The 15,050-nt window shown below is 38.7% G+C and overlaps 1 protein-coding gene across 1 annotated transcript; it reads right to left on the reverse strand.

Annotated features, from left to right (window-relative positions):
- Nucleotides 1-1,258: 1,258 nt before the first annotated feature.
- On the reverse strand, nt 1,259-6,801 carry LOC149241909 (uncharacterized). The gene is made up of 2 exons (XM_089370720.1): nt 5,784-6,801; nt 1,259-5,448 (listed from the first exon to the last, which is right to left on the reverse strand). The coding sequence occupies exons 1-2, from the start codon at nt 6,799-6,801 to the stop codon at nt 1,259-1,261; spliced, it is 5,208 nt and encodes a 1,735-aa protein (XP_089226846.1).
- Between the last annotated feature and the right edge of the window lie 8,249 nt (nt 6,802-15,050).

Genomic DNA, 15,050 nt, shown 5'->3' on the forward strand with positions numbered 1-15,050 from the left:
TTGAAAATCCATGTAGAAATAATATTAGGGACAACAATCCTTTTGCTCCTCTATTTGATGTTATTGAATGTTATAACTGTCATACGTTTGGACATAAAGAAATTGATTGTAGAATTAGAAAATTCAAACCAACTTATCAAATCAAGCAAATACAAGAAGAACCCAAGTTTTGGAAGAAGAGAAAGGAAGAAAATAAAGACAAATGTGGCATTTTCTTATATGCCCAAAACCAAAATAGCTATTGGTATGTGGATAGTGGATGCTCTAGACATATGACTGGTGATAGGAGTAAGTTTTTGTCACTAAATGAAAATAAATCAAGAAATGTTACTTTTGGAAATGATGCTCTAGGCAAGATAATGGGCAAGGGCACAATGATCCTAGACAATGGAAAGGATAAAGATCAAAATGTTCTTTTTGTATATGGACTCAAGCACAACTTGTTCACTTAAGACAAATGTGTGACAAAGAGTATGGTGTTACTTTTCGTGACATAAGCAAAGGAGTAGCGAAAGTTGTGCGAAGCTCAAATAATGTATACACTCTCAAGGAAGAAAATGAGGAGTGTTATTTGCAGAAACCTAATGAGAGATGGTTGTAGCACAGAAGACTAGGACACTTGAATTTTGAGCATATTATAAATCTCAGCAAAAAGGAAGTAGTAAGAGACTTGCTAAAAATTACAATGCTAAATAATACAATCTGCAAGTCATGCCAAATGGGGAAGCAAACTCGTGTTCCTTTCAAAACTGAAGAACATTCATCCACTAGACCTTTACAAGTAGTCCATATAGATTTATGTGGGTCCTCAAGAATTGAGGCTCCAAGTGGTGAGAGATACTTCATGATGGTTATTGACTATTACACTAGATTGACTTGGGTTGCATTCTTAAAAAAAAATCAGAAGCATTTGAAAAGTTCAAAATTTTCAAAGCCTTTCCTGAGAAGCAAACTGGTTGCAAATTAAAGTTTTTAAGACTAGAAAAAGGTGGGGGAGTTTACTTCAAATGAGTTTGATAACTTTTGTGAAGAAAATAGCATAAAAAGACAATTTATAGTTGCATACGCTCCTCAACAAAATGGAGTAGCTGAAAGGAAAAATAGAACAATGCAACAAACGAAAAGAGCAATGATTTTTTTTTTTTTTTTTTAACCGAAACGGGTATTTTATTTATGGGTGGCCAAAGCCATATCAAGTTTTACATTTTTCTGTTTCTAACAGAACAATTTTCTGCTTTTACAAGATCGACTTGCCCTTTTAAGGAATGGCTGCCATATTCGGTTCTCCTGCATTTATGCTGATCATGTTCTTTTCTAGATTACATCCAATATTTGCCAGGCTGTCTGCTTCTGTGTTTAATTCTCTGAGGATATGAAAGATTTGAACTGAAGAGAAGTCCTTCATGAGTCTATTCACTCTTAATATCTGTTTGTTCAGTACTGGATCCTTGAGCCCTTTCTTATTTAATAGAGATTTTATCAGCAATTCTGAGTCTCCAAACACTAAGATTTCCCTTGGGTTTCCTTTTCTGGCCAGTTGGCAAGCTTTTAAAAGACTGAGGACTTCTGCCTGATTGTTGGTTTTAATTCCGAGTCCCCAACTGAATTCCTCTTTTCTTCCATTCGGGAGATAAATGACCCCCCCAGCTCCTGACCTGCCTGGATTGCCTTTCGAGGCTCCGTCAAAGAAGATAGTGCATTTTCCTTGAGATTTCCACCACTTCTGGAAGCTTTCCAAAGTGTCTCGAATCTGCCAGTTTTCCTTGTGATTTGGGCGAGTGATTATTGAAGGACTCGATGTAGGAGTGTAATCACCCAACCATGCTCTTTCTTCATCTCTTAGGGAGCTGTCTCTGACATTGGATTGTCTCAGAGTTTCTATTAGTAGTTTCTTGGCCTTTTCTGCGACATTTCCTGCAGACATTTCTTTTTTATTAAAGACAATTTCGTTCCGGGAGAGCCACAACTTCCAGCACACATATTTTGGAGCTGCAATCCACACCTTGTGCCAAAGAGATTTGTCTGCGATGCTGTAGGGATAACGAGCTTTCCAAGACGAAAACATGTCTGTTATCGAACAATGCACTGGGGGTCTAACATTCAGTCCAGCCAAGAAGCTAGTCCAGGCCTTCTGTGCATACTCACATTCAATAAATATGTGAACTGAGGTCTCCAAGGCTTTTTTGCAGAACACGCATCGATGTGGACCAACAATGTTCCTTCTACATAGGTTATCTCCAGTCAGGATTTTGTTGTGAAACAAAGTCCAAAAGAAGAAATTGATCTTCGGAATGCTGAAGCTTTCCCAGATCTGCTTCCACACTGCTTCCGGGTGCGAAGAGTCCTTTTTGCCTTGCATCTGTAAGTACCCTTGTTTGGCTGTGTATACCCCTGTTTGTCCCCAACCCCATGAATCTTCCTCGTCCTTGTGCACTGGAGTAAAGTCTGTGATTGCATCTATGAAATAGTTTAACTGATTTTTTAAGTGCGCTGGTATGTTGGGCAAAGTCCAACACTGCCAATTGCCTTTGTTATCCCACTCTGCAATGTCCTCGATTTTCCTGATTCCTTTTGATCTTAACCAGACTCTTAAATCTGCGATTTCGTTTATGACTGAGAGTGGAGGATGGCCCATGATTCGGTCTCTCCACAACAATGTTTTTTTGCCGTTCCCTGGAATTTTATACAAATGTGTTCTGAAGAAATCTATCCCTTTGCAACAGAGCCTCCAAGCCTGTGTTCCTCTAGGAGAAGGCGCTGGGTTGAAGGAGATGATCGACCGATTTCTGAGATATTTGAGATTTAAGAGCTGGCTGATAGGATGCGTGGGCTCAGATATTAGCTGCCACAGGAGTTTACAACCCAGGGCTAGATTTGCTTGTTGGGGGTCTCTAATTTGGAGTCCACCTTCAGCAATGGGACGCTTCACCATTTCCCAATTAACTAAGTGAAAACGGTTACTGTTCCCCTTCCCACCATTCCACAAAAAATTCCGCATTAAACAAGAGATCTGATCTGCGATTTGCCTTGGAGCCATCAGCAAAGAGGCTTGGAAAGTAGGCAGAGCTGAAAGCACCGAACGGATGAGAGTGAGCTTGCCGCCTGTGGTAAGCCAGACTCCGCCCCACGCTGCTATCTTATTTTTGAACTTGGAAATCACCTCCTCCCACAAATAATTGCGATTGGATCCCATCGTCAACGGAAGACCAAGATACTTTATTTTATCCCACTCTGCATAGCCTTTGAACCCCAATTCACTGGCTATCCTTTCAATTGTTTGTTGATCGGTATTCCATCCGTAAACTGCGCTTTTCCTCTCACTGATTAGTGCTCCAGTAACACTGCAATACTTTTGGAGAATTGTCTTGAAGGATTTAGCAATTCTCATGGAAGCGCCCCCGAGCAGGAGTGAATCATCGGCAAAAAGCGCATGATTCACTGGGGCTACGCCTTGCACGATTCTTATCCCAGGAATGGTGCCGCTTTGTTGCTCCTGTGTCAACTTTCTGCTTAATGAATCCGCCATCAGAATATAGAGAAAGGGAGACAGAGGGCAGCCTTGCCTCAGTCCCCTGGTGGCTAAAAAGAACTCTGTTGGTCTCCCATTCACCATTGGAGCGATCCAGATGTTTTCGATGCAGGCTTTGATAAGGTTTATGAATTCCTGTCTGAACCCAAAGGCTGCAAGTACCCTGAGCAGGAAAGAACGGTTAACACGATCAAAAGCATTACTCATATCTAATTTGATAATCATACCTTGTTCTTTCCGTGTATGGCTGGAATGGAGAGCCTCTTGGATTTGAATGACATTGTCCAAGATTTGTCTGCCTTTCACAAATCCTCCTTGGGCTGGAGAGATGAGTTTTTGAAGTAGTGGCTTAATTCTGTTTGCCAGCAGTTTGGCCACGATCTTGTATGATGAATTACAAAGGGAGATCGGCCTGTATCTGTCAAAGGATCCTGGGTTTGTTTCCTTGGGGATTAAAGCGAGAAATGTGGATTTTATTCCACCACCCACTTTTGCCTTCCTCAAGATTCCTCTTATCATTCTGAAGAGATCAATTTTGATAATCTCCCAACAAATTCTGTAAAAGTGTACTGTGAAACCGTCGGGACCTGGGGCTTTATCTGGTTCCATGGACCAGACTATATTAGTTATCTCTTCTTCCGTTACTGGGCTCATCAGAGAATCATTATCTTCCTCACTGACTAGATTTGGGATGGTTGTGAGAAACTCTACTTCATCCTCCTCGTTCCCATTTCTTTCTGCACTAAGAAGGTTCTGAAAATGATTTACAGCTGCTTCTTTGATTTGAGAAAATCCTTTATATACCTGACCACTAGTGCTGGTAATTTCTGTTATATGATTGCGCGAGAGACGGGCCCTGCACTGTCTATGAAAGTATGAGGTATTTCTGTCCCCAGATTTGAGCCACAGACTTCGAGACTTTAAGCGCCAATATTCCTCTTCATTTCTAAAAGAACAGTATACATTCCTTTGAGCAGATTTTTCATTGGCTAAATCTGTGGAAGAGGGATCTTTCTCCTCCATTTCAAGTTGTATTCCTTCCAATTGAAGAACTGCCTCCTTCCTCTGCCTATTGGGGGATTGCATGGATTTCTTTATCCAATCTTTGAGTGCTTTTTTTGTATTTTTCATTTTTTGTTCCCACACATAGCTTGGGGAACCGAGTACATCTATCCTCCATGCTGCTTGAACTGTTTCTAAAAACCCTTCTTTACCTGCCCAAAGAGGGTTGAAACGAAATGGAAGGGGGCCTAAATCTTCTTCTTCTTTTAGGCATAAGAGGATAGGCTTATGATCCGATGTGAGCTTTGGAAGAATCTTGGTGAAAACTATTCTGTTGTCCATCATTAAAGAGCTGCTGATGAGAAACCTATCCAATCTGGCAGAGATATGATTTTCTCTGGTTCTATTGTTTGTCCAGGTGTATTTGCCTTTCACTGGTTTGAAGTCTACCAAATCCCACTGCAGAATCAAATTGCCCACTGTATTGATGAAAGGATCTCTAGACTGAATCCCTCCTTTCTTTTCTTTGGGATCTAGAGTTATATTCAAATCTCCACCTATGACTAAATTTGAGGGGCTGATTTGCGCTATATAATCCAAGAGTGTCCTCCAGCACTCTCTCTTTTCTTCATAATGAACAGGGACATACAAGTTAAACAGAGCGAGGGAAAGATTGCTTACGGTGTGACGCAGCTCTGTGAAGATCCAATGTTGGGTCGCTAAGAATCGTTCTAGTGAGAAGTCTTTTGTCCAAAAAGTACCTATTCCTCCAGCCGTGCCCCTTGCACTAACAGCCTTTCCTGAATCAAATTTCCATTTCATAGCGCTGGTGTTTAGAAGGGTTTCCCCTTCTACTTTGGTCTCTTGGAGCATAAGGATGTCCGCGGTCTCCATCTTCAATAAGTCTTTGATAGCCTCTGCCTTGTTGGGATTACCCAGACCCCTACAGTTCCAAGAGATCAACTGCATCATTTACCACTTGAAGGGGTAGGCCCTCCTCCTTTGGAGGCCCTAGGCCTGATATTCCTCCCTAGTGTCATTTCGATGGTAGCTTGACTGCCGAGGGTTTTTTGTCTTTCTGACTCCTCTTCTCTAGTTTCCTTGTTTGATCTTCGTCCAACCCTTTTTGTTGTCCTTTCAAATGTTTCATCATCTGATGATCCCATATTCTCTATGGTTTTCTTCTTTTTTTTTATTATATCTGCGTATGAAGGGGAAGAAATATTGCTTGGGATGGGGATTGGGTTATTACCTGGTTCTATGGTTTCAATATTCTCCTGCTGTGGTGGTTCTTCTTCCCCTGCTTCCGGAGGATCTGAAGGAGGCGTGAGGATTTCAAAGGGGTTTTTATCCCCCTCATTGCCTTTTGTTTCACTGCTTCCGACGTTTTGGTTACTTGTGCTTCCATTATCTACTTTGTTCTCTGTCCCTTTAGCCTTGTTTTTGTTACTCTGTCTGCTGAATGTTGTCTTCTTTGCCTGTTTCCATTGTTCTTCTTTTTCCTTCTCTGTTGTCTCCTCGTTTCTTTTTTTGCAGTATCTTGCAAAGTGCCCGTACTCATGACAGAATCGACACTTGAAAGGCAGCTGTTCGTAATCAAGCTCTTGTATGTGTGTCCAGTTTGCCACCGATAGCTGAATCGCTTCGGGTAATCCTGTTTCCAAATCGACCTCCACGCAGATCCGGGCACAAGAGTATTGATCCTTCCTTGGGGCCTGGTCTATGTATTTTCCAAGTGTGTTTCCAATGGATTGAAGTGAGCTTTGATTCCAGCAATGCAGGGGAAGATGCGGGAGGCGCACCCAAACAGGAACCGCCTTGGGCACGTCTTGCGCTGGATCGAAATCAGTAGACCATTTGTTCAAGTAGAGTCCTTGAGGCCCCATGAAGTATGGCTCGTTTCTGAAAATCAGGCCTCTGTCCTCTGTACTGTCAAACAAGAAAACGAAGAACCCTTTGCCTACAAAATAGATCTTGATTCCTTCATTTACCAAAGGTAGCCAATTCCTTTTGACCCATTCTTCGACTGCTCTCGGGGATGGCCACAAACCGGTGAACTGGCCGATCAGACCTTTTTCTGCAAGATTCAGCGCAGATCTACAGATTTCCTCCTCTGGTAAGGCCACCTTGGGTATATTGTCCAGTTTTTTGACGAATTTTTGCTGCGGGCCTGTGACCTGACGTTTTCCTGTTGCAGTTACAAGAGCCTTGAAGGCTTCGATCTCCGGAGGAAAGGGGGGAGGGGCCGCAGGGCCGCCTCCAGGCTCCATGAGGGAGAGCGCTTGCGGGGTCGCTCAGAAGGCGCGGCTAGGGTTGCAGCGCGGCAGCTCAAAGCGAAAAATTAAACTATGTAAAAGAGCAATGATTAATGAAAGAAATTTGCCACATAAATTTTGGGCTGAAGTTATTCATACAATAGTCCATAATTTAAACAAAGCATATCTCAAGCCAAATAATGAAAAAACACCTTAAACCAACATCAATAAAAAGTTGTAGTCTTTGGCAGAAAGTGTTACATAAAAAATAATGATGATAAATTGGGTAAGTTTGATGCTAGAGCCGATGAAGGAATATTATTAGGATACTCAGGGCTACAAATTTTACAATAAAAGGTTGCACAAAATAGTTGATAGTATTGATGTACAAGTTGATGAGAAATTACCTTTCAAAAGCAAACATACAAGATTCATTAATCCACCTAATCAGATCATCAATGAAGAGGAAGGAGAATAACTTGAACAATCGGAAAAAGAGGCAAAATGCACTCATCCAAAACCTCCTTCAAGGTATGTACAAAGTATCACTGTGAAATTCAAATACTTGGTAATAAGGAAGTAGGAGTTAAAACTAGAAAATAATTAGTGGGCACTTCTAGTGAAACATAGATTTCCATGTTGTCCATGACCAAACCTACAAAAATTCTCTTAAGCAAGTTAAGATAAGCATTAGATAAGTGCGATGAATGAGGAATTGGATCAAATAAAAAAGAACGAGACTTGGGAATTGACTTCAAGACTAATAAATAGGATTGTCATAGGTACAAAATTGGTCTTCAAGAACAAGTTAAATGAGAATGGACAAGTTATTAGAAATGAAGCAAGAATAATGTGCAAAGGTTATGCATAGGTTGAAGGAATAGACTTTGAAGAAAACTTTGATCCTGTAGCAAGATTGGAAGCAATTAGAATGGTTCTTGCATTTGTGTGTCATAAAAATTTCAAAGTATATCAGATGGATGTGAAATTAGCGTTCTTGAATGGAGAACTTGAAGAAGAGGTGTATATAGAACAACCTGAAGGTTTTCAGCTATCAGACAATCTTGATGATGTATGTATGTTGATAAAGGAAATATATGGACTCAAGCAAGCAGTAAGGGCATGGTAATCCTAATTAGACAAATATCTATAACAACAAGGCTTCAAAAGAGGCATAATTTATATATAAAATATGATAATAAGGATCTTTTGGCTGTTGTTGTTTATGTTTATGATATAATTTTTTGCAGTAATGTAGATTCACTAAGGCAAGAGTTTGAAGTTGAAATGAAGACTAAATTTGAAATGTACATGCTTGGATAACTCTAATTTTTTCTTGGTATAGGATTTCACAAACTTCAAAAGGCATGTTAATTTCCCAAGGAAACTACCTCAAAGAAATATTGAAGAAATTTAGAATGGGAGAGTGTTCACACATTGGTACTCTTATGGTCACTGGGTGTAAGCTAAGTAAAGATAATGAGTCACTAGAGGTCAATAAAAAATTGTTTAGATAAATGATTGGTAGTTTGTTGTATCTAACAACCTCCCGATCATACACAATGCAAGTTGTTGGTTTGGTAGCAAGATACCAATCATCTCCCAAGCAAAGCCACTTGCTAGCTACAAAAATAATTTTCATATATCTAAAATGCATAATGGATTATAGATTGTGGTATCCAAAGGGTAAGAAATTTTTATTGCCTGCATACACAAACATTGATTGGGCTAGCTGTATAGATGATACAAAGAGCACAAGTGGTGGTGGCTTCTTTCTAGGAAGCACATTAGTAGCATGGTTAAGCCAAAAGTAAACCTCTGTCTCACTGTCTACTGCTGAAGCTGAATACATAGTAGTTGCAACATGTTGCACTCAAATAATGTGGATGAAGCAAACACTTCAAGACATGAAGGTAACTATGATGAACCTATTTCCATCAAATGTGATAATACAAGTGCTATAAGTATATCCAAGGATCATGTTATTCACTCAAAAACCAAACATTTACCTCTCAAGTATCACTTTCTTAGAAAATAGGTAGTTGATCAGATTGTAAAGTTGGAGTATATATCAACAAAGGAACAAATAGCTGATATATTCACCAAGCCCCTTGTTAGAGAACCCTTTGAGTACTTAAGACAAAAGTTGGGAGTGATGTCTCCCTCATCTCTTCACTAATTTCTTTTGAAAGCGGGAAGCTGTCTAAATTAGTAAATGATAGCTACATGATAACATGCCAAAGATAAGCAGGTAAAGTGAACCTAGGGGGAGTCTCAAGACCAACATGAACAATATATGGTTAGTGAGAGCAATGGTTGGTTATATTTAGGGGGAGAGTGATTAGCCTATGGCTTCTCAAAATCAAAGCATAAGAGTGAGAAGACAACAAAAATGGAGTATGGTTACAACAAAAAAAAATGGAAACATTCATAGGGGGATCAGACCATGAGTAGTTATTGGATCAAGCAACCATCTACAGTTGGAAAGAGTGAGCAACCCATGCATGTTGAGCAATTTTTTAAAGGAAGCATGATTAAAGGAGAAGAGTCCAAACATTGGAGTACATGGAGAGAAGAAGCTAGATGCAACATTTAATATGTTCAACAGTTCAATTTAATAGTATTGTATACCCTTTTAGAGGGAGAATGGTCAATTGGGGATATTCCTTAGAAACTGGCTCTTAAAATGAGCAAACATTGAAACAAAATTGGAGATATATAGTATAGAGATAAATTGGAAGATAGAGAGTGATCAACCATTGGATTCTCAAAACATTAGGGGGATCGTGTGTATACAACAACAATCGTTAACATACATAATGGTCAAATATAAAGTATCCAAGCCCTTTTTCCCATTAATATTAAAGGAGGAGAATGAATAAACATTGGAAAGTAGTTTTTCCATTAATGACCATCAATGTTTTGGATGCGTTTCCATCAATGCCAAAGGGGGAGTTGCTGAAAAAAGTGTTGTCATTTATTTTTGAGTTGATTCATTGTTGTTTGTTAGTTTCAAGTTCAAAGCAGCTTGGTGAGTCAAGAATGGAGGTTATAACTTTGAAGCCTTGAATGATTTTTTTCCTTAATGCCTCAACTCTAATGATAAAACTAAGTTTTTCATTGTGTAGTCCTCTCAAAGACATTTCCAATGGTATATAGCATTTAGAAAAACTCCTAAGGGTTGATGAGAAACCAAGGATTGAAGTGAAGGCATGTTTGGGCAGTAAGTTGAGGCAAAAGTACCTAGGCACATTCACGCAATCCGAGTTGCAAACAATTTGGTGCATGGCTAGAAGATCTGGACATTCAAATTCATCTAGACTTATCCAGACCATGAAGGACACCTGAGAGATGAGAAAATCCATATATCTAGATATCCGAGACATCTAGGGATCAACACTTTTGAAAAATAAAAAGTGAGCTAGATCCAAATTTAGTTTTGAAGACGAGCCATAGTTCCATATTTCTCCAGGTTCCTATATGAAACTTTAAATTTGGGCATCCACCCATCCCGAATGTTTTACAATATATAAATATTGAAAACACTCGGATCCAGATTTTCATTGAAGATTGATTAGATAACAATTCCATGTTTTTCTCCTGGTTCCAGTGTAAAACTTTATACTCAGCCATCCTCCCCTTTGAAAATTTAATAAAGGAAATCATTAAGAAATGCTAGATAGCGAAGTGTGTTCCATACTAGTGACAGGTGGAAATGTTGACAGATGGAGGACCATGATTAGATGATGAGGATGAGTTGGAAGATGATTTGTCGTATAGGTGGTGATGACATGCAAAGTATGATGATGTGGTGCCTCGTAAGCATGACACGTGGCATATATGTTGGATTTTTTGGCTGGCCAAGTGGCCTATTTCTATATGACACATGGCGACATCAAAGGATGCATGTGGCATGATGACATCATCATGACATAAGCGAGTCATAACAAAGGGTCATGGTGACATGGTTTAGATGTCACATAGGATGATATATGGTGCAAGTGTAAATAGTCTAGGTGGACATGACGAGGTAGGATCAGAGGCCTTGCGACCTAGCCCACAAATGGACAAATTGTGGACCCCCCTCCATTAACCGTCGTGCATGGGGGGGGAGGGGGGTGGGGCACAATTGATACAGACTGTCAGATCAAGAAGGGAGAGATATATTAGTTGTGCGCTTGGAGGAAGGTGCATGGGGTTAAACCACAAAATTGACAAATTGTGGAACCCCCCTCCCCCCCCCCCCCCCCCCCCCCCCCCATTAATTGTTGGGCATAGGGAGGAATCACAATTAATCCCAATTGTTGATCAAACGAAAGGGTGATCAATTGATGATCAACCGAGTTGGAAGGTAGGGGTTGAATAATAGGTACAATTAGTTAAGGCATTGAGAGTTTAAGGTCTAAGGATCTAAGCTTACAATTCCGGCCTCTAGACATATGCACTTAGGAGCTAACACTCAAGCGCTATGAAATCAAAATTGGCGTTCTCTTGCATTCAATGTGATAATGGAAATATAACATTTGGTGTTTTGGTGCTATAGGTGGAAAAGATTCGACCGCTAAGAAATTCTTAAAAATAAATTTGGTATTACATATTAAATAATTTAGTGACCAGTGAATTTCAAAAGTCATGAATCTAAAACAATTTAATTCCTGATCATTATGAATGTGAAAAGACACAACTGAGGAGAGGAGATTGATATAAGTGATACTTAGAGTTGTAAACAAAAATAATTTGGGCTTGTTTTGATCAAATTAACAACATGAGAGAAAGAGAGAAATAGTGGACACAAAAAGATAGTGAGAAATATATTAAATGTAAAAAAAATGAAATAGATAAGGAAAATAAGGAAAAAACAAAGGTTGTAGGAGGAGATTGAGTGAAAAAAAAGTTGATGTGTATAAGAATATTGTAGAGGATCAGAAACAAATAGGGTGTTGCAGAAAGAAGATCATAAGAGTTGGAAAAAACAATTATTTACATCTTTTATCAGGGGATTGGTGTCTCCTTCAGGGAGGTGCCTGAAAAATATCAACATGTTGGTGCCTGTATATAGTGGGAGTTTGTGCTTGCAAAGAAAAATAGGTTGGAGCCTCATGTAGGTTGGTTCCTACATAATATGATGTAAAATAACTTAGTGCTTGCATTTTACATCAAAATTAAAAAGAATATTGGTGGTTTTCTCCCTTTATGGGTTTCATGTAAAAACCAATGTCTCATATGTGAATGATGGTTATGGTGTTACTATGTTATTTATGTATTGTTTTCATGGTCATTTCCTAAATATTTGAATCTATCTATTAATTGTTAAAATTAGGCATAATACTGATTCACCCCCCTCTTGGTATTATCTTATTTTCCAACAACACCATCGTAGAGAAATTCATCTATAGTTAGACAAGCTCTTTTGATAACATTATTACAATCAACAACAAACCATAAGGTAGACCATTATGGATTCCACCTGGATCTAATGTACACAAACAAACTATGTTAAAGAAGTGAGAAGGTGGATGGATTACTTTTTCTCTGAATGGTTTTCAATTGTATCCTTATGAAGGAGCTCCTATGCAACCTCTTTGATATGCTTCCTACACACAAGACAACCAAAACCCTTCCCAAATATTTGGCATATAACATATAATTCTATGCAGAGAGATCACATCTAATACCTCAAATAATGCTAGATCTACTACACATCACATCAATGATTGTTTGGTGGAAAAATCTTGTTCGGCTAATAGGACAGACCTCTCTAGACGTGGAAACCAAGTCTAGAAACAAATAGACAAAGACATGAAAACATTCCATAATTTATAATAAAATCATAGATGTAAGTGGGACACATAGGTCATACCTTTTTGTTAAAGAATGCAACTAAGGGCTAATTCCCCTTCCTAGAAGCATGTTATCAATAATATATATATAGATATAATAACAATCATAAACAATGAAAATTTAACTAATAATTAGTGTTGAAGAGTCATGTCTTCAAGGACATGACCATTGGTGAATGGGTACCTACCCAGGTATATAATTGGGACCCTTAGTTGTAATCAAATCATCTCATATCTTCTTGTATGTATTGTTGATGCTTTATCTACTGTTACAAGCATAGAACACACCATAAAATTTAACATTGTATTAGAGCTTTGGTGGAGAAAGGCCTCAATGAAGTGTTAAATTTTTGGGGTTGTTACAATCTATACGTCCAACATATTTCTTTTCTTACTCCTACCTAAAGAATGCAAAGATTTACATAAATTATGGTGGGTAATAATTCATAGTAAATATGTCTAATTACCGAAATATAAATAATGAAAAGAATTCCATGAAAAGCACTAATTCCTGGTAAATATGTGTAATTACCGAAATATAAAGAATGAAAAAAATTCCATGAATTATGGTGGGAAGTAACTATTGGTAAATATGTCTAATTATCGAAATATAAAGTATGTATATGCTAATAGTAATTTTTGTTTGAACGCTCTTGAAGACTATATATTCCAATTAGGAATGAGGCGTAATTGAAAGTCTATGATTCAAGCATATGTCTTTTGAAGTCAGTTTTCTCAAATAAGATTGGTTAAGACCCTCTTTCATAAACCTTAAGTGACATGAGCAATAAAGAGGTGAAAATGATGTACTTGAAGTCTCCTTGATTGTTGAAGAGGCTTTAGAGGTAAGATAAGATCCTTGCATGAATGGCTAATGTTTATAATTAAGAAGCACATATTGTGAAGCTACCTTCGGGTCTTGAAGAATATGAGTAGGAATCTTGGTTACAAATTGAAGAATGTTTAATCTCATCAGTCTGAGAGGGATTTGTCTGTTGAACCCTCCTGGTAATTATAACGAAGAACTTCCTTATGGAAGTGAATTGTCATAAGCATGCATGATTATTGAAAATTATTTAGGCTATTGGATCCCATGACGAGCAGGCTGTCGGGTGGATCCTTTGTATTACAACATGCACCTTAAACTAGAGAGAGTCTAGTCGTATGAAAGAAAATTGTACAAAACATGCACTAGGTCACCTTCATGAATTAGACAAGCTTAGGTTTATTGTCTCCATAAGTGAGAGGGAGTAAGTTTAGTTAAATGTTTTCTTTAACATGATTTTTTACTTGGTATCCTAGATGTACAGGAAACAAAGTATTGCTAAAATCACTACTACTAGAATGGCTATCTATAAGAAAATGTGATTTGAAGAATCTCTTTAGTGAGTTGTGTGCCATCATCTATATGCTACTGGTAGAAGCAATTAGGCTTCTGTGGATGGATGGTTAGGTTGTTGATATCCTCACTAAGCCTTTGGGAAGGAAAATTCTTAGCCTTTAGAGAGCAGCATTCCCTATATGGGGAGATCTTGTTTGGCTTAAGCATTGAGCTTTGGGAGCTCTTGGGGTCCTGGGGTACTTCTTGGAGTTATATGAGCACAGGGTGAGTGGTTCGCCTTCCCCTGTGGACGTAACATGTGAACACAGGGTGAGTAGTTCACCTTCTCTATGGACATAACATGTGAACATAGGGTGAGTGGTTCACCTTCCCTTGTGGAGTACATACCCTAGCATGTGAACATATGGTGAGGAATTCACCTTCCCCTAAGGAGTATGCTATTTAAGAACAGGGTGAGTGGTTCACCTTCCCCTATGGATACCCCCGTATACATCCTACCCTTTCAGTCTAAAACTCTTGGGAAGTAACTCTCAACTGGCTAATGAGTTTGGAAAAGTGGTTAGGGTTAATTAGTATTATTGACATATGCACCGGGTACTATTTTATTCCCTATGGATAGGATGCATGATGTTCAATAGCTTGATTACTAAGGATAAAACATGGTAGGGGTTCTATCCCTGGACATGAGGACTTGCCACTATCATTTGGGTGAGGAGGGCAGGGCCTTGTGACCCGCCCTCTTTCAATCCTTTCTTAGTGGACTATGATTTCAATATTAAGTAGAGACAAGAAAAGTTGCAGACATGGAACATGATGGACACGATTTCATAACAGTGGATCAATGTTGACAATTGGAATTCCTCCCTAGTTGAGAGGGAGTGCGAAAGAATGAAACTAGGGGCTAATTCCCCATCCTAGAAGCTTGTTATGAATAATCTCTCTCTCTCTCTCTCTCTCTCTCTCTATATATATATATATATATATAATAACAATAATAACAATAATAAATAATGAATAATAACTAATAATTAATGTTGAAGAGTCATGTCTTCAAGGACATGACCATTTGTGAATGGGTACCT

This window comes from Pinus tabuliformis, chromosome 8 (genome assembly GCF_031772625.1).
Source record: "Pinus tabuliformis cultivar Carrire ecotype Pingquan chromosome 8, CPIR1, whole genome shotgun sequence".
Lineage (NCBI taxonomy): Eukaryota > Viridiplantae > Streptophyta > Pinopsida > Pinales > Pinaceae > Pinus > Pinus tabuliformis.